Source organism: Solanum dulcamara, chromosome 7 (assembly GCF_947179165.1).
Source record: "Solanum dulcamara chromosome 7, daSolDulc1.2, whole genome shotgun sequence".
Taxonomy (NCBI): Eukaryota; Viridiplantae; Streptophyta; class Magnoliopsida; order Solanales; family Solanaceae; genus Solanum; species Solanum dulcamara.
The window spans coordinates 20,390,302-20,414,610 of NC_077243.1; the positions used below are offsets into that span (position 1 = coordinate 20,390,302).

The following is a 24,309-nucleotide window of genomic DNA, read 5'->3' on the forward strand; positions in this document are numbered from 1 at the left end:
AATATTACAGAACCTGCTTTAGGGATTTGAAATATATGAATATCACCACTAAATCGTAATAGCATGGATCTGGAATATTGACACCTTACGGGGACCTGACCTGAAATCATTGACAATTTTGTATAGCAAAGAATAGTACTAGTATTTCAAAATAATGTATAACTACCAAAGAGTAGTATTTCGGGGGGGAAAAAAAGCGACCTCACGCTACAATAATGTCCAGTGAGAATACTAAACGTGATTCATAGAATACCATGAAAAATATGGAAAACACATCTTATACGTAAATTCAAATCAAGGAACTTTAAATGAATTTATCTTGCCACCCAGCTCAAGTCAAGTTCAGGACACAAAAAGCAATGACAGAGAATATCAAATGTAGATGAGTGTGACATCATACAACGAGTCTAACCTAAACCTACTGAAGCTGGAAATAGAGAAACTCGCATGGCTAGACATCTCCTACAAATGCACATTGCGAGAAAAAAGGACAGCCTAGTGACATTTCCAAAGACCTAAACAAGCAATGATTTCATACACAAATTAGCAATTAGAATCTCACGATTCTTCAATCTACTTTGCTTTCTTGATGAGAGTTGTTGTCCTGAATTCACTGTCATCCCGTACAAAGCTCCACCACAAGTAGGTTAGAGGAATGGTGGTGGCATGCCACAGAGCATGGGCATCCACAAATCCCCTATAGGGAGGAAAGTCATATATCTCAAGGAGTGCAGCAAGAGCTCCACCAATCACCACCACCCATAATTTCCAGCGTGATGGATGGCGAGTAGCCCCTGCCCAGACAGCCCATAAGATGAGCTGCAGAATTCCCATACCCAAACAGACTTTCATGTTTAACCCTGCAATGCGATCGAGCAACATCATCTTTCCTACTCCACAACACTTGGACACATTCATGAAATCCAAAGAGACACAATAATCATACAGGATTGTTACTTCAAGAAAGTGACACAATGCAAGTATCAACAATTAAAATTGGAAGTCAGAAGAAATTCAGCCGTCTGTAACATATTTTCTTTCTTCAGTTCATACACAAATTGCTCCAATAGTCTGCATTTTCTTATCATTATTTTATTTTTGACATATGACTTATTTTTCCATCACACTTACTATTGTCAAAAAAACAATTCACGAGCACCTTAAATTATAAGCACCTACAGTTTCTTGATTCTAAAGGTACAATAATAAACTCATTACTAGACCTCATAATGTCACTAATACTGTTAACAGATATAGGCCACAGAATGTAACAAGTTTATGGTAATTAGTTCAGTAATTTATTCTATTGTTACATATGGAGTAACTAATATTTTTGTTATTAGGATATTAATATTGCTTGGATCCCATATTTATAAGAACAGAAAATAGAACCAAAATCTTTCAAATATATGATGCTACTGATCATTGAGAAATAAACAAAGTTAAAAATTTAAATGAGAAAGATAAAGGAGGTAAAATAGAACATGTTTAGGAAACTAATGGTGTTGATTGTTGTTACAAACTAATTTTGTATATATTGTAAACTTCTTGGATGTGTTACTTTTCAATTAGCAGGAGATTGTACAAGGCACAATTTATCATGAGCATGCAATATCCTATATCAAGTAATTGTGAAGTGGGCATACCATAGTCAAGCTGGTAACAGTTCAGATACAAGATGTGGGTTGTCACAAATGCAACAAGCGGAGCGGAAACCATTACTCTTGCTGCCTCATCTGTCACATTAAAGACTCGCAACACAGCCAGGATGAGAGAAAAACCCAACAATGCAACGGCAGACGAATAGTCTAGCTTCTCAGTCAAGTCTACGTCTCTAAAAAATTGCAAAACATCAGAACATGGAAATTCAAAAAATGAGAAACCATAAGCTATTTGAGAAAATAAGAGAACAGATGATGTGTTGATGACTTGATAATTTGATGAATACAAGGTACACCTATTCCTAAGTGCCCTCAAAGGCTTTGGTCTAGTGGTAAGAGGGCATAATCCACACATCATGGGTTCAAACTCCGCTGCAAGACAAAGCCTGGTATTTAAGGGGAAAAGTGAGAGTTGTGGACCCATTATCTGCTGCATGCGCCACTGGCCTTTGGGGATTTCTCGGTTATCAAAAAAAAGTACACTTATTTAGAAGTGCCAAATAACATATGGGCAGTATCGAATTAGGAACTTAAAAGTTCTTATATCTCAACTGAACCCTCAAATTTAATTGGAAAACCAATCTACTTAATTTGACAACACATAAGAGCAAACAACCTTTGGAATTGTAAGAAGTCACTTGAATAGAATCAGAATCATTGGGAAAAAAATCATTTAGATGGTGCCACGGAGAACCTGTGTGAAAATCATTGGAAAAGCCTAGCCACTGGGATCTTATAGGAAAGTTCAGGTAGCCGAGATGTTGCTGGAAAGTGCCAGAACAATGCTTGGAATCATCACTGGACGAGTTGCTAGAACAATAGCCAAAAAGAAGGGTTGCAATTAAAATGCTCATTAGAAATAGGTGTGATGCTGCCATGACAGTCACCAGACAATATTGTGTTAATCGATGAAACTAGTGAGGATTCAATCAAAGCTTGAACTATAGAGAAGCACTTTAGCAAGTAACGTAGGATAGGTAGGAATAAGATAGAATACATCCACTGCAAGTTTAACCAGCAATATAGGAGTGAAGTTGAAGTGAGATTAGATGGGATTGAGGTACCTAAATGTAGACAATTAAGAAATCTGGACTTAATTGCAACACCCCGAAAATTCTTAAAATAAGACCCGAACCATTCTTCGTATGCGTATAGGCTCGAACCAGGTGATTCCTATTTGTGCATAGGTGTCAAGGTCAATTCTTTAGTGTGAGAAGAGTTTTGGAGATGAATTAAGGTCATAAGAACCCTCTAGCACAAGTTGAGTTGAAAGCTTCTTTACCGATTGAGTTTCGGTATAAGTTTTTACTTTGGTCAACTTCAAATGAGCATCTCTTAAAATATGAAGAGTTAAGTCCCATTACCAGCCAAATTAAAGGTGTTCGAGTCTTCTTTCCAATGCCACCGACCATTCCCAAATCCGAGATCGGAGTCAAAAGTAATAATCATTTTAGTTTTGACAGGCATTCTGAAAAAGAGAAGCGACCGCAGGTGTCCACTTGTTGGCCGCAAATGGATCACAAATGGTGGTAAAAGTGAAGGCGTTCTGTAAAAGAGATGCGACCCAGTTTCGGGCTGCAAATGGGTCGCACCTGGCTGACGGAAACCCTTTTAAGGCAGTTTTAATCCCCTTTTTTCCACTTTCTAGCCATTCTTTCGAAACCTAGAACTGGTTTTCTCTCCTCTTCTTATCCTCCTTCATCAAGGTAATTCCTTCTCTAAGGATTCAAGCTTTCCAAATTGAATTCCACTATCTAATCATGAATTGTTAATACAAATTTTAATCCTTGGCCATAGGGTTTTCAAGAAGCGAATTAAAGAATCTCAAGAAAAGATTTCTCGATCGTTCTTTATCAAGTTAGGGTTCTTTATCAAGATTTGTGGAGCATTTAAGGCATGTAAGGCTATCATACTAAGGAGCTCAGTTCGTCCTCACGCCCTAAATCTATAGTTTCAGTTAGTACGATCAATACTAGGATTTTCACCCAAAAATCGGATTTCAAATTCCCTCTAATTCGAACTTCCCATTGTTGAATTCTATTATTGAAACTATTGTATCTCATATGCATAAATGATTCTTGAGTAATGGTTCATGCTTATCATACCACATGGACCTTTTCTAACTAGAGTTATTTGAAAACATTGTTGTAGTATTCATATGCATTGTTTTCATGAGTAAAGTATATTTTCATGGAATTTCTCTATACCTATTTCGCAAATTATGCTTTAAAGAAAGTCCAGTCACTTGAAAGATTCCTCACGAAAGTTTACAAATTTTGCTTACAGACATAGGTATGATTTTCAAAGAAAATTTTCTATAATCATGAAAACTCAGAACATCAGTATGTTTCAGATAGTTGTGAGTATAGGCTCACCAGTAGTACAGTTCTATATATTTTGAGCAAAGATACGGTATGATTTTAGTTACAGTTTTCATGATATATTATAAGCATATATAGATTATTTTGGAGAATTATTTAGCACCGAGAGGACGCGAATTTAGAAAATCCAAGTACCATAACTATGTGCTATCGTAGGGATTTGAGTATACCGCTAGTCAGTCAACTAGTTATGCCCAAGTCCCACGAGGCTCAGTAGTGGATCCACATAAGATAGACAGGTTTTATACCCTGGCAAGGCATAGGACAACCCTCCCAACTGGGTTAGCTGTTGAACATCATGAGCTCACATGATGTATGTTGGCTGTAAGAAACTCCCCACTTAAAGATTGTATATATGTTGCAGCTTAAGTTGATATGATTGCAATCATAGACATGATGACTTCTCATATTTACAATTTTAGACACATTTTCAACTCAAGTCATAGAAATACTTTTTATATCATCAGATGATGGACGTGTTTTAAAAATAATTGCATACTATTTTATGTATTTCTTTTCTCAATATCAAATATTCACCTACCATGCTTCAGTTAATCAATTTTAGCACATGTCCAAGCTTTTCAGCTGAAAATCTTATTTTTTATACTATTCAGTTGACTTTATTTCAGTCTATCTTCAATCTTCTCATTCAGCTCAGCATGTTCAGTTTTAGCCAGTTAATTCATTTAGCTACTTTACATACCGTACATTCCATATACTGACGCCATTCAGCGTTGCATCGTTTTATAGTGCGGATTCAGGTATTCAGGATCGACAGCAGATGCATCATCAGGATCACTTTCATCCAACTTTGGTGAGGCCTCCTTGCTTTCGGAGGGCTCCAGTTTATCTAGAGTATTACTACTTATTAGATGTTGTTATTAGAGTATTCCAGTAGCTTGGGGTCTTGTCCCGATAATCTATCTTCAGTACATGAGAAGCTTCACAAACGAGTCAATTATGTTAAAGCTTTCACCATGGTTTTACAAGCCTGTGCATATTATAAGGATTTTGGATTTTTATCTATAAAGTTATTGAGTTCATTTTCTAAGTTATTGCATTGCATGTTTATGTTTTAAAAGCTTCTGCATTAGTCTGTATTCAACTTATAGCATGCTCGGCCAAGGATTCGCTCGGGCCAAAAATGGTTTCGAGTGTTGGTCTCGTTCAAGGTGTAGCTCGGGTTGTGAGATTAATGTTCCAGGAGAATGGAATGATAGATAAAAATGTTGTGCATAAAATTAAGGTAGGATGGTTGAAATTGAAAAGTGTCATAGGACCGCTATATGATAGAAGATGCCTACCAAAGTGAAAGGTAAATTCTACAAAATGATTGTAAGGTCAGGAATATTGTATAGGAGTGAATAGAGGGCCTCTAAAGCCCAATTTATCTACAAGATGAGCACCACAGAGATGTGAATGTTAAGATGATATGCATTGGGCGGTAATACAACATTGGATAAGAATAGAAATAATCACATGTGTTAGAAGGTGCAAGTAACATAGAGAATAGAATGAGAGAATGTCGCTTGATATGGTCTGGCTACGTGTTACATAGGCTTCCAAGTGCATCGGTTCCTCAATGCGAAAACATGATTATTAGAAGTGTTAAAAAGGAAGAGGTGGACCTAAAATCACATGAAGAGAAGTTAATTGCAAAGAAATTAGAATATCTTAGAATCCAAGCAGATCTAGCAAAAGATGGGGAAAAAATGGAAGTTGAAAATCTCCATAGGTGATACCAACTAGACGACTAATGCTTATTAAAAGACTCCTAGTATATTAGAGATATAACCATTTTGTTATTCATGTATTAATTTATACCATGTTTGGTTTGCAAATAGGATACAAGTTATTCATGTATTAATTTTATACAATGTTTGGTTGGTAGGTTTCCAAATGTTATATAAAAGTTATTCATGTATTAATTTTATACAATGTTTGGTTGGTAGGTTTCTAGATGTTGTAAAAAAGTTATTCATGTATTAATTTTATACTATATTTGGTTGCGTTTGTTTATAATCCTACATCATTAATACTTACATAACGTATGAGGGAATCTATGTATAATTTATGTGGAATAGAAGGTGGAATAAGTTATGTGGTATTAGTTGTACATATATTAAAATAGTAAATTACACATTTACCCCTATCAATTTTCTTTTAAATGCACATTAATTTACAACAAATCAAATAAATAATACATGTAAAAAAGCACTATCAGTTTTTTTGTCTTGTTAATTGCTTGATTATTTTTAGTTTCTTTGTTTAATTTCTTGTTAATTATTTCTTTGGTGGTAAGGCAGTGGTTGTTAATTGTTTTCTCGTTAATTTAATTAATTTCTTTGCTTAGTTTCTCTGCAACGCACTGCCAATGCAAGTATTAATTTATTTTTAGTTATTTGTTATTTACTTTAATTTAAATTGCTTAATCCTATTCAATACAAATTACTTTATTGCTAATTATTTGTTATTTACTTTATTGTTTTTAGCTATTGATATTTATTTAATTTTAATGTGTTGTTTAGATAGTTGTTTATTTTAATGGGTTTACTAATATTATTAGCTCACTAAACATTTTTAGAATTAAGAAATAAGAATTAGCTCACTAATGTATTATAATCTCTACATAACTAAACCCTGCATAACTACTACCTACATAACTAACCCTGCATAACTACTACCTACATAACTAATCCTGCATAACAAATACATGCATAACTAAATCTTGCATAACTAATATCTGCATAACTAATATCTGCATAACTAAACCCTGCATAACTAATACCTGCATAACTAAACCCTGCATAACAAATATTTGCATAACTAAATTCTACATAACTAATGCCTGTATAAATCTATCCAGCTACCAAATGACCCCTTAGAGTATACCAGAGAACCTTTAGTGTTAGATAATCCTTCCGTACGAAGTATTGAAATATTATGGACCCAAACAAAGCATTTACGATGATGAGGATTCATACACCCGACCCCAACTACTTGGAATTGTGGTGTAATTGTTGTTGTTGTAATTTAACAAGATAGAACATTATCACAACCAAACAAATATTGCCCCAGAAGAAATGGTGAGGCCATTACTTTTTTAGTAATTGTGCTGAAAAGTTAGAGTAGCTTCTTATTACAGTACACCATGCAATAATTCGGGATTGTTTTTCTGCGATAAAAAAGCTAGTCTAACTTTTCATCACAATTACTAAAGAAGCAATGGGCTCAAACACCACCCAGAATTAAACAGTGAGAACTGAGCGCAAGCAACTACTTCTATGTACACCAAACAATGCTGCCCACTGTGCCGCCTAACAATTCCACTCATAAGGAGAAGCTGGAGAACATAAATTGTTCTCACTTCTCAGACTGTCGTACACCAAAATAATAATTCGCATTTACGTGGTGCTCATATGATCTTTGTGGCACAAACACCTAGAAAGTTGGGAAATTGGCATCTGAAAATTCTGATAAACATATGCATTCAAGAATGTATCTGACAAATTCAAAATGCTTTCACAATTATCCATGACCATGCCAGACAAAGCTTGTTATCCGTGAAAAAACCACATACTTTAGCCAGTAATAATATATTGATGAGAAACCAATAACCAAGAAGGTGAAACTATATATCTTCAGAAGACAGTTTCAAGCTACTTGATTTATGCATAAATGCTGTACACGAAATGCAACAATTTTAATCGGAGATCTCTTGCAAATAAAGAGAGAGCTATAAGAAAAGAGAAATAAACAATATCTCACCTACTATGGAAAACAACGCTCCAGAACCAGGAGTTCATTGCAAAAATAGCGTAGATATGCCACAAGCCGGTGTATTCATAAAATGGCTTTCTGTTTGGCCTAAAGGGCAGCTTGTAATTGACAAAAATGAAAAAAGATACCCATCCATGGAATTGCACGGCAAGGTTAAGAGCAGAAAGAGCTACAGAAACAGGCTCCTGGCCATGAAAGACTTAGTTTAGGATACTAACAACAATACAGCCTAGAACTAGCATGCTTAACAAGGAGAAAATGCTAACTAACTAGTGCGAAGAACCTGGATTCCATTAACACGCTGAAAAGGCCATTTTCCATGATATTTGACAGGCTTAAGACCAACTTTCTTCCGTTCTTCCTCTCTGGAAAGCATGCAGTGGTAACGACAATCACTAAGGCAGTCCCATTGTTTCCATCTCAGATAAAGTGGTTCCTGTAGATACCATGGACCATCAATGGAAATCCCCCCAGAAGTAAAATTACAATGTTGAGAGCATTCATCCCCCACGCATCCAGTCTTTTCACACTGATCAACACAAGCTCTGTAAAACCAGCAATTTCAAAGTCGAGGGCATGAAGTGAACATAACAGCAAAAGGAAGTGTTGTAGATTAACAACAAAAAATTGGATTGATTTTGGGATTCAGCCCATATAACATGCAAATTAGTAAAAGCCAGGTGCTGCCCAACTGCCCAAGACACCAAAAGGTAGACTGGGACATAGATCAAAGCAAGCTAGAGGATTACACTAAAAGAGTATAGACATGCATTACTTTCATGTATTTCCTTTCTCCCATTAGAAAGAAAACTTACAGAACAATATGATTCAGAAATAAGAGAAAATATGGTTACACATATATATGGCTCGAGAGTATGCAATCCTTAATAGCTCTTTATTGTGTTCCATGTCCAAAGAGAGCCTACCAGATCCAACCTCGCTTGTCTGTCAAAGCAAATATGGAATTTCATTTCTTCGCTAGCTTTGGCACCACACATGAGCTTTGAGCATATGGGCATCTGGGGCTTCCTTTACTTTAATTTGGCCCCACTTAACAGCATAACATACAGTAGCCTGGTTCGTTGGGATTTTGACAGCGTGTCATAATTGTTAAACTTATATGAACCAAAGAAGAACTTAGAAATACAGAGCAATGATTTGCATCAAGTTATGTCTAGACACAGAAGCAAGAAGCCATAGTTAACAGGATTATATAGGTCTCTGAAAGTTGAATGTTATAATTTTGTAGTTGTATTCAATCCAACAAAAAAAAAAAGTTTTGAGGAGCAATATGTACTTCGAGTTCACCCTAAACTTTTGGATCATTCCGGATGCCAGATAATACAGTTTTTTTTTTCATGTGGTACTGGAGGAGGGGAAGAGAAGGTGCATTAGACAGGTATCCTCAATGGAACTGTCATTAAGAGTGAAGATCACCAACCATAGTTCCTGAGGATGCCGCCAGTAATTAACAAAAACAGACAGACTAAAGAAACTCATGGACATCAATTCTCTCTACTAATTTCTCCTCTTTTTTGCAATTTCAATATATAAATACGTCATCCACCAAATAAGAACTTTGGTAAAACACAATTATAGGACTCTCAATTTTTGATCCAATTAAACAGATGAGAAAAAAAAATCCAGACCTCACAAAAGTTGAACTTATAAACAAAATGAGGAGAAACTTTTGTGCAAGTTCTTAGCTGTTTCGTTTTCCGATTTACTTCATAAAAAATAAAGTCAGCAAAGGTAAAGTGAACACTGAGAGTGAGCCTGTATAAGTTCGATTATACCAAACTAGCTAGGTAACATACTAAGAGAAAACTTAAAGGCCAAGATGCATTAGTTTTCAATAAACTCATGCATCCATATTCTAAAGGGAATATCATCTAGTGGTCCATCTACAGATAGTTCAGCATTGAGAAACGCTTTATAATCTAAGGAATGCAAAGAACACTGAAAAGACATATCCAATAGTAAAATTAGGATTCTAACACCTACCGGTATGATATAGCATTCAGAAGTTAAATCGAAATGTCAAATATAGCAGATTTAACTTCTAAGGTTTTCAAAAAAGCCCAAAATGATTGAAAAGTTACCTCCAATTGTTGTTCATTACAGATCAACACCTCTTTTTAATAGTAACAGGCTGTTTGATAACAATGTTCCAATCCAGAATTAAGTATCCCCATAAACCAATTGAGGAGTATAATATACAGGTTTCTATTGAGAAAATCTCTATTTGTTCCAAATAATTAGACTAAAAAAAGCTCTATTTGTTACAAGCAGTTAGACTATAAATTCAAGTCTATTCACTTCTTTTCACACAGCTGTGGTATCTATTCCACCTTACACACAGCTCCACTTCCAACATAAGTATAGGTATCGAGTAACTCCATCCACCACGGCTTACGCAGATATAAAGAAATCTAATTCCTTTCATTTGGAGGAGGAACATGAAACTTGCACAGTACAACCAACAATTTGTAGCTTCATGACACTAGATAGAGCTAAATTTTCTAATCTCTTACAAATTAGCTTTTAATCTCAATAGACAACAGAAGATGCCTTTTCATCTTGCATTTGTATGTCCAAGCTCACACTAAACCAAGTAACTTAGGCCCATCGCCGTTACTTGGCAAAGGCACATCAGCAGTTGATTCCAGAAATTTCAGAAAATACGGGAATGAATACTGCAAATACTAGCATTCGATTGCTTCCGTGAATTCTAAATTGTAAATCGAGCAACATCAACCGCTGAGGTTACATTATTCACCAGAAATTAGCTAGAACTGAAAACAAGCCCGATATATAATCTGAACAGGTGAAATTAGTAAATAAGATTGAAGATGCGTTTACCTGTAAATCGGATCGGCATCGCCAGCACTGGCATGAAGGAGTCCGAAAATAGAGGAAAGCGCAGCAAGGAAGAGAAGCAAACGATACCGTGCCATCGTAGAAAAGTCAAAAAGGAAAAGAATTTGCTACAGAAACAAGGGATGAAAGTGAAATTTTGCGTACTGAGTTGACTGATGGATCGCTTCCATCAATATATTTGTGTAGTATTAAACAGAGATTGATACAACAATGATGAAGCCATGAATTAATTTGACTATAAGCATGTGGAATGACGTGATTAACAACCAAGAGAGAGAATTAGTCGAGGGCTTTTTGGGGATGTGTTACGGAATCTCGTGAACAGAGCACTCCCAAATGGCATTTCACCGATCTGTTTTACATATCTGCCCTCCATCTGATTCTACACACCTTATTTTGTTTCCTCCTATCTTCTTCATACTCATTGACCTCACTAATTAAAGGAAGGACGAATCTCATTCACTAGCTCATGTCATTTGGTTATATTAATTCTACAGATTTGTAAATTATAATTAAGGATAAGAAAAAGGTATCAAAATTAAAAGAAAAATGACATAAGTTTTAATTATTGAATGAAGGTGACAATTTTAAAATTAGTGTTAATAATATTAATTTTAAAACTCTCCAACCTTCTTTGTTCGTTTTAGCTCCTTTATAAAAATCATTTTAAATCTCAAAATATCTTAAACAAACATAATTCAAGGGACTAATGACTTAATTCATCAATACAACAACAAAAACAACAGCATACTTTCATTAAGTAGGATATGAAAAGGATAGAGTATACGCAGATTTTACTATTAACTCGTAGAGATGGAGAGGTTGTTTTTGAAAGACCATTTTCTCAAGTATATCAAATCCAGGTGACTTACCAACTCATCACCTTAATTATAACGTCAATTTTATCATAAATTAAAGCGTAAAATCGTTATCCTAATTAGTAAATTTTAGGAGCTTGATTCGAGGTCATTCAAAATTCTCTGTGAGATTAGATATCATTAAATGTTATTAAGCACGTTAGGATGTTTTAGTGAGGCTTGAAGTATGTCTCTTTTCAAAATATATTTTTGACAACTAAGAGGTTTTCAATAAGGTTTTATGCGACCTGTGAGACAAGCTCGTAGTGAGTTCTCGTATTTTGCTCATTTTTATATTATATGTATGAAATGTGTTTTCCTCATTAATGAAATTTGTTGAGTTGAATTTAAAGTAATGATTTTCAACATGATTTTTGCTTTACGAATAGGCTATTGATTTGAAATGTGATTCAATAGGCTTTAAACATGATTTATAATATGAATGATAATTTGATGTACCTCAAAATAATAAGATTGATTTAAGAATGTTTCGGATATGCTATGGTTAATGATCCGACTGGAGACTAGAGTGCCATGATTAAAATTATTTGTCTTTGGGCTTGGATGGACAGTCTTGTTATTCGGGAGGAAGAATAGTCTTCAAGGATGAATTGATGACCCCGATGTATTGCTATTGGAGCGACTTTGCTATTCGGAGGAAGAATAGTTTTTGAGATTTGGTAGTCTTGATGAATCGCTTTTGGACCCACTATTGAGAGTCTTATATATGTCATGCATTGTACTAGGGCAAATATTGATTACACAATAGGAACTTTGAGCAAGTTTACCAATATTCGTGAAGTTGAATACTGGAATGTCTTAATTCATGTTTTAAGATATTTGAAGGGTTCAATTAATGTTGGCTTGTTATAAAATAAACTAACTTAAAAAGTAAGAAGGAAAAGAGAGTAAGAGAAAGAAAAAGGAGTAGAAGATGAAACGTATCTGTATATATTTTTCATTGCCAGAAACTGGCAATTTATAGCCAGAGTAGGAGGATAACGTATGGGGGACAAAGGGGAGTGGAAAGAAAAGTGGGAGGAAAAGCCAAATTCAATTTGCATTTGTGGGTCCCACTTTATAAAGTGGAACATCCACTTGCTATTTCATAACACTCCCCCTTAGATGTCTACGTGTAATGTGCCTCATTAAAAATTTTACAAGAAATAATATACATAGTAGTTATTCTGAACCCCCATAAATGTTGTGCCTCGTTAAAACCTTATTAGGAAAAACTCAATGGGAAAAAGCCTAATGAATAAAAAAGAATACACACATCTGATAATATGCCTTGAGTGCTGCCTCATTAAAAACCTTGTTAAGAAAACTCACTGGGACAAAACCTAGACTAAGGAAAAAAAGAGTGCGCGTATTATACTCCCCCTGATGAAGACATTATTTAATATCTCGAAAATGACGCATTCCAATCTTGTATCTCAATTTCTCAAAGGTTGAAATTGGCAATATCTTGGTGAACATGTCGGCTAAATTACCACTTGAACGAACTTGTTGAACATCTATTTCACCTTTCTTTTGAAGATCATGGGTAAAGAAGAATTTTGGTGAAATGTGTTTTGTTCTGTCTCATTTGATGTATCTTCCCTTTAATTGAGCTATACATGCAGCATTGTCTTCATACAATAATATTGGAGTGACTCTTATCAAAGAAAGGCCACAGGTTTCTTGAATGTGTTGAGTTATTAATCTTAATCAAACGCATTTTCGATTTGCTTCATGAATGGCTATTATTTCTGCATGATTTGAAGAAGTGGCAATCATAGTTTGTTTTATTGAACGCCATGATATAGTTGTACCACCACATATAAAATAAGTAGCCCATCTGCGATCGACCTTTATGAGGATCAGACAAATATCCTACATATGCATAATCAATCAATTCTGACGTGGATTCATTTGAGTAAAATAATCTCATATATGTGGTCCCTCAGAGGTATCTGAATATATGTTTAATTCCATTTAAGTGTCTTCGCATTGGAGAAGAACTAAATTATGCTAACAAGTTTACTGAAAAAGCTATATCTGGTCTAAAATTATTGGCAAGATACATTAATGCACCAATTGCACTAAGATATAGTATTTTAGCATCAAAAAGTTTTTCATCATTTTCATGAGGTCGAAATGGATTTTTATTAATATCAAGAGATCTTACAACCATTGGGATACTCAGTGGGTGTGCTTTATCCATGTAAAATCTCCTTAAAATATTTTTTGTATATGTTGATTGATGGACAAATATCCCATTTGAAAATGTTCAATCTTGAATTTCTTTTTTAGACATTTTACTGTCTTTGAAGTTCTTCAGGAGTTCCGATGATATTCAAATCATCAACATATACGACTATTATGATAAATTCAGATCCAGACCTTTTCATAAAGACACAAGGGCAAATTAGATCATTTTTATATCATTCTTTTAGCAAATATTCTCACTCTACCCTCCCCAGACCCCACGATGTGGGATTTCACTGGGTTGTTGTTGTTGTTGTTGTTGTTGTTGTTCTTTTAGCAAATATTCTCTAAGACGATTGTACCATATTCGCCCTGATTGTTTCAGCCCATATAAAGATTTTTGAAGTTTTATTGAACAAATTTCCCGGGAATCTTTATATATTTCAGGTATTTTAAATCTTTCAAGAATTTTCATAAAAATATCGTTATCCAAAGAACTATATAAATAGGCTGTAACGACATCCATCAGATGCATGTCAAGTTTTTCATGAACTACCAGATTTATAAGATACCTGAAAGTGATTGCATCCACCACAGGAGAATATGTTTTCATAAAATCAATGTCGGATCTTTGTAAAAAAATTTGTGCCACAAGTCATGCTTTATATCTTACGACTTTATTTTTCTCATTTCTTTTTCGCACAAAGACCCATTTGTATTGCATTAGTTTTATACCTTTGGGTGTTCGGAATATCGATCCGAAAACTTCGCGTTTTTCAAACGAAGCTAATTCAACTTGAATTGCATCTTTCCATTTTGGCCAATCATTCCTCTGTCTACATTCATCGACAGATTTTTAGGTTCAAGATCCCCATTTTGTTGCATTATTTCAATAGCAACATTATAAACAAAACTATTATCGACAATTACATTATTTCGATTTCATATTTTTCCTGATGAGACATAATTTATTGAAATTTCTTTATCATTTTCAGACGCATTAACCTCTTTCAAGGTCTTATCAATTGTTATGTTTCTTCGTTCTTCTTAAGCAAGTTCTTTCATATCATGACCATCTTGATTGTTTGCTCTTTTCTTTTTTGAAGATTTTTATCTTTGGAACCGATCGATCTACCATGTTTTATATGTGATTTAGACTCATTTGCATTAATTAATTATTTTATTGGGACATCAACTCGAATTGAAGCATTAGCAGCTGAAATATGAGATTTAGTAACTCTTGATAGGTCAATGAATACATCTGACAGTTGATTTGCAATATTTTGCAAATGAATTATCTTTTGAACTTGCAATTTACATTTATTTATACGAGGATCTAAATGAGATAATGATAATGCATTTCAATCTATTACCTTTTTCAGCTGCTTATTTTCTCCCTCTAATGTTGGGTATACTGATTCATCAAAATGACAATCAACAAATCTTGTAGTAAATAAATCTCCAGTCATAGGTTCCAAATATTTTATGATAGAAGGAGATTCATACCCAACATATATCTCTAATCTTCTTTAGGGTCCCATTTTTGTGTGTTGTGGTGGAGCAATTGGAACATATACTGCACATCCAAATATTGTAAGATAGAAAATGTTTGGATCCTGACCAAAAGTCAATTGTAATTGGGAGACTTTATGATAACTTGTGGATCTGATCCGTACAAGACTTGCTGCATGCAAAAAGCATGACCCCATGGGAACTTTTTTTCTCATAAACATTGGTCTAGTAATTAATTGGAGATGTTTAATCAATGATTCCGCTAGACCATTTTGAGTATGAACATGAGCAACCGGATATTCAACTGTTATCCCAGTAGACAAACAATAATCATTAAATGCTTGAGATGTAAACTCGCCAGCATTATCAAGACGAATTATCTTTATTGCATAATCTGGAAATTGTGCTCTTAACTTGATTATTTGAGTAAGTAATCTCGCAAATATTATATTACGAGTTGATAATAAGCACACATGTGACCATCTTATAGATTCATCTATTAAAACTATATAATATTTAAATGGTTCACATTATGGGTGAATGGGCCCACAATATCACCCTGTATACGTTCCATAAATGCTGGGGATTTATTTTCCACTTTGATTACTGATGGTCTACTAATCAATTTGCCTTGAGAACATGCAGCACAAGAGAATTCTTTAAATTGAAGAATCGTTTGGTTCTTCAAAGAGTGTTCATGTAAACTCTCAATTATTTTGTATATCATATTAAAACTGAAATGGCCTAACCGATCATGCCAAATAATAAAATTATTTGAGTTAGTAAACCTTTGATTTACTATGTCATGTGTTTCAACCATACTAATACTTGTGAAGTATAAGCCGGATGAAAGAGCAGGCTTTTCAAGTATAAACGTTTTGCTCGATGCCATTGTAGTAATGTAAAGATATTCATTCTTTTCATCATTTGTAGTCTCAATATGATAACCATTTTGACGAATGCCTTTGAAACTTAATAAGTTTTTTTGAGACTTACTACAATATAATGTTTTATTAATTGTTAAATTTGTTCCTCCGATAAGTACAATTTTAGCTTTTCCGGATCCTTCAATTAATCTTGTACTATCAGATATTATATTAACATTAGCTTTTTTCATAATCAAATAAGAGAAATATTTCTTATCTCTTAAAATAGTGTGTGTTGTGGTACTATCAATAAGGCATATATCATCATAATTATTTTTGAATCTAACTGATGACTGAGAAATTTTCATATTCTGATATAGAAGTTAATTTGTTTAGAAAAAATTAGAGTTTCGTGCTGATAACATGTTATAAAATAAACTAATTTAACAAATTAAGAAGGAAAAGAGAGTAAGAGAAAGAAAGAGGAGCAGAAGATGAAACGTATCTGTATATATTTTTCATTGTCAGAAACTGACAATTTATAGCCAGAGTAAGAGGACAACGTATGGGGGACATAGGGGAGTGGAAAGAAAAGTGGGAGGAAAAGTCAAATTCAATTTGTATTTGTGGGTTCCACTTTATAAAGTGGAACATCCGCTTGTTATTGCCTAACATGACCTATATTATTCTACTTTTTCATCAATTCTTGAAGGTTATAGTGATGCTGCTTGAAATTCTTATTTGACCGACTCTTATACTATTATTTTTTAAAATAAGCGGGGGCTTGTTAAAATTAATGTTTCACTTTACAGTTTATCCCATAAAAGTTTCTTCATTTTTAAAAGAAATGAATGTGAATTGAAAATTCATTCCTTCTTTAGTTTTTACATTTTAGATTCTTGACAGATACATTTTATTTGCAAAATTCATGAACTTATTAAAACTATTATTTAATGATAACTCTTCTTTTTCAAAATCTTTTATTCTATACATAGTGTTACTTTTTCATTGAAAAGACAATCACTTCAAAACACTTTCCCTTAAAAATATTTGACAGATATTGATCAAAAGGTCAAATCATCGATTCAAGAATAGAAGAGCAACATTATTGATTACTACTTGTTTTGTGGGTTAATTGTATCATGAAGATAGAGTTTGATATTTATTCTTCCACTTACTTGTGGAAGAGACTTTAACTATCTTCAAAAAATGTATTAACGTGCCTCTAAGCGAAGCAAGTTTAATTTTGAATTTCTTGTATTTATCATTGTTGTTCTAACACTTTCCTATAATATATCATATTTTATGTTTTTTTCTTTCTATTACTACTTTGATTTACTTCACTTAAGCTGAGAGTCTTTGATTTTGCCCTAATCATGTTTAAAATAAGCTTATGGGGATTATTTGTGGGCTTGGCCTAGGTTGCTTACTGTTTTTGTTAATCAATAAAACGGCCTATTCGGCCAAAAATTTATCATTAACAAAAAAAAATTGTTTCACTTAAGCTGAGGGTCTTTCAAAAACAATATTTTTCCTCCAAGAGGTAGAAGTAAGATCTGTGTACAATCTATCCTCCTGAGACCCCACTATGTGAAATTTTTCTGCATATGTTATTGTTGTTGAAATCCTTTTTGAATTGAAGTAGGATAAGCATTTGTTAATAAAAAATCATTAGAAAAATATTGTGTCATATATATACACACACTGTGTGTGAAGGGGCATTTTTTACCTATTAAGTGTAGAGCCAGAGTATCAAATTATTGACGACAAGAATATTTTTAAACTAAACTATTAACTAAAGGCATTTTAATTCAATTTTGTATAGTTTCAAAATATTTTTGACCCTTTTCTTTCATGAAATATATTAACATAGTAAAGGTTCGTCAACAAATAGATGTAAAGATGATTAATGTCTATTAATCATGGCCAATAAAAGATAAAGAATATGTTTTAATTTATTTTTGAGATATAAAAATTATTGTTTCAACACCAAGTACCCAATAGCATCATTCCTCATCACCCTTGAACAACCACTTTCTTTATAATCTAAATGTGATTAATTTCACAAAGAAAAAATAATTATCTCAAATAGTAAATTTTACACTATTGTGATTTCGCAATCACCGTAGATGATCATAGAAGTTCCTTTACCATTCTGTATAAATGGGCTATTCTATTTGTACAGATAGGGTGGAGGGGCACATTTAATCCTTATTTATCTATTAGTTTTCAGTTCTTATCTTTGGCGCGGGGTAGAGCAGTTTGGTAGCTCTCAAGACTCATAACATTGAGGTCACGGGTTCAAATCATGTCTTCGCAATATCTTATTCTGGTAACTAGTAATTAATTCCCGCCTTTCGTTTTTTGGGGGATGGAAGGCAAAAAAAAACGTAGGGGAGGGATAGAATCACTACACTATCACGGCCAACTATAGCAACTCCTAAATTTTCTTAATTTAAGAATATATTTAATACTATCTATGAAATTCAATAATAAAAATAAATAGTAAAAAAATGACTTTATCTTGGATCTTGATGAATCGAACCCGCATCTTCTCCTTTGGACTAAAGCGCAAGAGGTTTAGTTCCAAAAAAGTGGAGGCAGTTAAGAATCAAGAAAACAAAACAGAAAAAAACAACAACAAACTTTTGGCTTGAAATTAAGGACCGGATGTAAATTGCACATATTGGAGAATGAAGTTTACGAGTTTCGTGAGTAGAATAAATAACGGAGATCGGTAGGCTTTGTAAAAGCATGATCCTTCAGGCAAGTTTTGATGGAATATGATGAGTCGTCGATGCTCGCAATAAAAAAATGCGAGATGGTCGTCCGAGCTCGGCCTAATTAAGACAATTTGGGCGCTTTTGCTTTAACCAATTTGATTCTTATTTCTGAAATCATCAATAATTTTAAGTTCGTTCTGAAGTTTTTTTTTTTTTTTTGATTTTTTAACATGAAATTGGTTATAAAACTTTAATTGTAATTTAACAATTAAAATGTATTTAATTTTTTTTTCTCTCTCTTTATTTTAATTGTCATTATATATTTTATACAATATATATACACAATATTCAATTATATATATTTTTATCAATAATTTTTTTCATATATATTTATATTCACTTTTCATATGAAAGATATATATTTTATACTTTTCATATACACTGTACCTATATACTTTCATTTTTCTTCAGCATTTGAGTTACCTTGATTCTTGAAGGCCAATAGGCCATGCGTAGTTGACTTGAACTCTATTGTTTAATCATAAATGAAATCATCTCGAGATAAAAAAAGAAGAGAAGAAAACAAAATTAAATAAAAATAATAAGAGGGAGGAGCCATGCTTCTATATTGAGAGAATTGGAATAATCCACATTATTTTTAACGATACAATTTCGGGAAACGCTTTTTTATAACTAATTATTTTTTCAATTGTTTTGAATAAGAAGTACTAATTGTAGAATCCATCCTCGTTAGTGAGTGGATTGCCAAAATATTCAGTATTTGATGTCGCACAATTTATGATCGGTAAACATTAAATTAATACACCCACTAAATAGAAAATAACTAATATCTAAATAACTAAACTCTATCTAACTAATACGTGTGTAAAAAATACATAAATTCTGTCATAATTAATCTAATTTACTAAAAACTATACAATTTTAACCGACTAACAAATAAAGACACAAATTAGAATTTGGGTACCAGGGTCGGAACTACAATATATTCAAGATATTCGAACGGACACCCTTCGTCAGAAAATTATATCGTATACACAAATAAAATGATACGCTAAATGATTAAATAAGATATTTTGGACATCCTTGAAAATTGAAATAACAAGGTATTGTAGCCTAGTGTTTCAGCCACGCCTGGGAATTCCAGGCTTATTTTTCTTCTTCACATTTTAAAAAGAGCAGTAATTTTTCAATTAATTCAAAATTAATACTAATTATTAAAATAATACTTCATTAATCAGATACCTATAATTTTATTCAATTTGACTTTGATTTTTCTTTTTTCTTTTCGTTAAAATTTAAAAGTGATTATTTAATTTAAAATTGATAAGCAAATTCTAAAGTTTATATAAAGCTACTAAAAAGCTAAAAAGGCTCTATATATAAAAATAATAATTTAAAAACTCGTTTGATTTTGCTCTCATTTTTCATGTCTCTTTGCGAAGCGTAAAAGTGATCATTTCATTCCAAACTAAAATTTCTCTTCTCTTTCTCTTATTATTTTTCTATGTCCATTCAGTTCATATTAAATTAAACATGAACATTAAAGCTAAATATTATGTAGTTTGATTTTAAAATTTTGAATACATTTATTCATAAAAAAATATTAATTATTAATATTATGTAGTTTGATCTTAAAGTTTTAGTACACTCATTAGTCCAAAAAATATTTGTGTAATTTTTGAATATCTTTCATGAAATTTCTGATTCCACAGTAGCACTATTGGGTACTCCGAATATAGGGAAGGCATGTGTCTTCCCACTTCTCCTTGCCATTCATGCAAACTATGAATAAATCAAAAATCAAAGGGAACTCAATTTTCAAAGGAACTTGTTAAAAATAATACATGGCTACTGTCCCCAACACCTTCTGTCTCCCCCTCACCCCCTTCACTACACAACGTCGGCGCAACCACCGGCTGTTACTGCACCGTTTCAATAGACCTCCTCAGTTCTTTATCTCATCTACACAACCATTTCGTCCACAATTTGTTAGTTTTCGGAAACTGAAGCGGTCCGTCATATCTTCCGCTTATATTACAAGCCCTGCTTTTGATGCTTTTGTTTCAGAAAATGATGCTATATCTGAAGAATTGGCTACCGAAGAATCGGATGATAGTGTAGTGGCAGTTGAGCCAATTGAAGTAATCAGTTGGGGATTTCTGTGGAAACTAGTTTCTCGCCACAAATTGAAGCTCCTTGCTTCTGTTTTCTCTCTTGTCGGCTGTGCAGCTTGTACTCTCACCGCGCCTTTACTTTCCGGTATGTTTTTTTCTTTTTTGAGAAATTTTTAGAAAGATATGAATGATGAAGACAGTAATGAACTAAAGTGAAGGAGACTTACGGAGGAAGAAGAATGAAGAGAGAAATTAGGGCATTTTTGTATTGAAGAATATTGAAAGTGTGTATCAATAGAGACTTCCTAAAATGTCCTTCATATATACATGTCCTAGATATTTTATCAATTCTCTAACTACTAATTAGTTACAACTAACCTCTTAGTTATAACAAACTAACAACTTTCTAACTAACTACTAAGTCACAACTCCTATTTTATCACTCCCCCTCAAGCTGGTAGGTACAAAAATATCTAGTACCCCCAGCTTGGAAACAAGATATTCATGTTGTGATCTGTGTAGCCCTTTTGTCATTATATCTGCCTGTTGCTCATGTGTACCCAAGAACAGAGGCTTGATCAGTCCCTTTTGAATCTTCTCTCTAATGAAATGACAGTCTATTTCTATGTGTTTTGTTCTCTCATGATATACTGGATTTGCTGCTATCTGTAGTGCAGCTTTACTATCACAAAAAAGTTCCACTGGCATCTCCAATTCTTCACCTAATTCTTTATATAATCCAACAATCCATATTATTTTCGAGACAGTGGAAGCCATGCTTCTGTACTCCGACTCTGCTGAGCTTCTTGAAACTGTTGTTTGCTTCTTTGACTTCTAAGAAATCAAGGATTCACCATGTTTGATCAAGAAACCTGTGACTGATCTTCTAGTATTTGGGCATGATGCCCAGTCAGCATCACAGTACCCTGTCAGCTTGTTCTCATTTCTGCTATTCATCAATATTCCCATGGCTGGATTCCTTTTTATGTATCTTACTATCTTCAATGCTGCATCCATGTGAGACCTTTTTGGCTTCTCAAAAATTGACTTAAGGTTTGAATAGCAAAGCAAATATCTGGCCTAGTTAGTGTCAGATATAGTAATCTTCCAATTAATCTTTGATATGATCTTATGTCCTCCAATATTGGATCATCTGTTACCCCTGTTGCCTCATCCATTTCTGTTGTTGTCAATTTAACATTGGCATCCAGTGGTGTCCATGATGGTTTGGCTCCAGTTAGACCCACTTCCTCAATCATTTCCAAGGCATACTTCCTTTGGTTCATCAATATTCCCTTCACTGATCTGCAGAATTCAATTCCCAGGAAATACTTCAGAATTCCAAGGTCTTTGATCTTGAACTTAGCATGCAGTGCTTTCTTGGTTTGCTCAATTAGTTCCAGGTCATTTTCAGCTATCAGCATATCATCAACATATACCAGAATCATCACAATCTTTCCATGTTTTCTCTTAATAAACAATGAATGATCTAGGCCACTTTGTAGAAAACCAAAGGTAAGTAGTGCATCAGTGAGTTTTACATTCCATTGTCTGCTAGCTTGTTTAAGACCATATAGGGATTTAACTAGCCTACATACTAAGCCGTGTGACTCCCCCTAGCTAGAAAATCCCTCAGGTAGGGACATGTACACCTCATCATGCAAATCACCTTGTAAGAAAGCATTATACACATCCATTTGATGAATGTGCCAGGCAGAAGCAGCAGCAATAGAGAGTACACTCCTCACTGTAACAATTTTCACAACAGGAGAAAAGGTATCTAAGTAGTCAAGGCCCTCTCTTTGATTATAGCCTTTTGCAACTAATCTTGCCTTGTATCTTTCAATGTGACCATCAGCTCTGAATTTGACTTTGTAAACCCATCTGCAACCAATAGGATGTTTACCTGGAGGTAATGGAACTAATTGCCAAGTATGATTATCCTGAAGAGCCTGAATCTCTTCTTTCATAGCTTGGATCCAATGTGGATCTGAACAGGCTTCATGATATGATTTGGGTTCTGTAGTGCAAGAAAAAGCAGTCAGGTACTGCTGATAAGAAGGGGAGAGGTTGGCATGACTTAGAACATGAGAAAGGGGATATGGAGTTGATGTTGCAACACTGTTGGAAACATAATCTGTCATCCAAGAGGGTTGTTTTCTTTGTCTGGAAGAAGTTCGAACATTTGGTACTTCAATGGGAGGTTAAGGAGCAGGAGCAGTAGGAACTGCACTAACAGGAACACCATTGGTAGGAGAATTATTTAGTGAGACAGGATTAGGAATTACCTCATCAGAGAAAGTAGCAAAGGGCTCATATATGAAGGGATCTGTAGAAGTATTGAGAAAGATTGGACCAGTGTGTGCAGTGGTCCGGAAAGGAAAAATGTCCTCTTTGAAAAGTACATCTCTGGATATGAAAAAGGAATGAGTCACCAGGCTGTACAACACATAGCCCTTAGTCACAGAAGAGTATCCCATGTGTACTGCAGGCACAACTCTTGAATCAAATTTATTACCTGAAGGCAGCTTCTTGGCATAGCATAAGCAGCCCATAGTTTTGAGATGATCAAGGGAGCATCTGTGACCATGAAATATTTCAAAGGGTGTTTTTCCTTTTAAGGCAACTGAGGGTAATCTGTTCATCATGTAAACAGCCCCTAATACACAATGCCCCCAAAACTTCAAAGGAAAAGCCCCTTGAAATCTGATTGCTCTTGCCAACTCCAAAATGTATCTATGCTTTCGCTCAACAACTCCATTCTGTTGAGGGGTGTGGACACAACTTTTTTGATGTACTATACCATTGGCCAGAAATAACTGCACACATTCTGAATTGACAAACTCAGATCCATTGTCTGACCTGAACACCTTAATGGTCTTATTGAATTGAGTCTGGATCAGCTGTATAAAGTTTCGAAGGACTACTACAACATCACTTTTAAGTTTGAGCAAATATATCCAAGTCATACGTGAATGATCATCAACAATAGTAAAAAACAATCTATAACCATCAACAGTTTGAACATGAAAAGGACCCCATACATCCAAATGCAACAAATCAAAAACAGCAGAGGATTTAGTTTCACTAACAGGAAAAGCCATTCTAGTGTGTTTAGCAAGAGGACACAATTCACATTTGTCTAAAGCTTGTTTGCAATGACCATAATCAATATCCAGAAGTTTCTGCATTGCACCAACAGAAGCATGACCCATTCTTCTGTGCCACAACATAATATCTACTGCATTTTTTGTAGCAATCAATCCTCTCATCAGCTGCTGCTTGTCTTGTGCTCCTTTTATTTTGTGCTTCAGCAAATAGAGT

The 24,309-nt window shown here is 34.0% G+C and overlaps 1 protein-coding gene and 1 non-coding gene across 2 annotated transcripts; one reads left to right on the plus strand and one right to left on the minus strand.

The window, feature by feature from the left end:
* Window positions 1-262: 262 nt before the first annotated feature.
* Window positions 263-11,106, minus strand: LOC129894055 (uncharacterized). Its single transcript, XM_055969553.1, has 5 exons — window positions 10,685-11,106; window positions 8,106-8,367; window positions 7,811-8,007; window positions 1,647-1,834; window positions 263-860 (listed from the first exon to the last, which is right to left on the minus strand). Exons 1-5 carry the CDS (start codon window positions 10,777-10,779, stop codon window positions 574-576), a joined length of 1,029 nt encoding a protein of 342 aa, XP_055825528.1. The 5' UTR covers window positions 10,780-11,106; the 3' UTR covers window positions 263-573.
* Window positions 11,107-18,905: 7,799 nt separating this feature from the next.
* On the plus strand, window positions 18,906-19,013 carry LOC129898082 (small nucleolar RNA Z279/snoR105/snoR108). The gene has a single exon (XR_008768999.1). It is a non-coding gene; the product is annotated as a small nucleolar RNA Z279/snoR105/snoR108 (small nucleolar RNA).
* The last annotated feature ends 5,296 nt before the right edge of the window (window positions 19,014-24,309 follow it).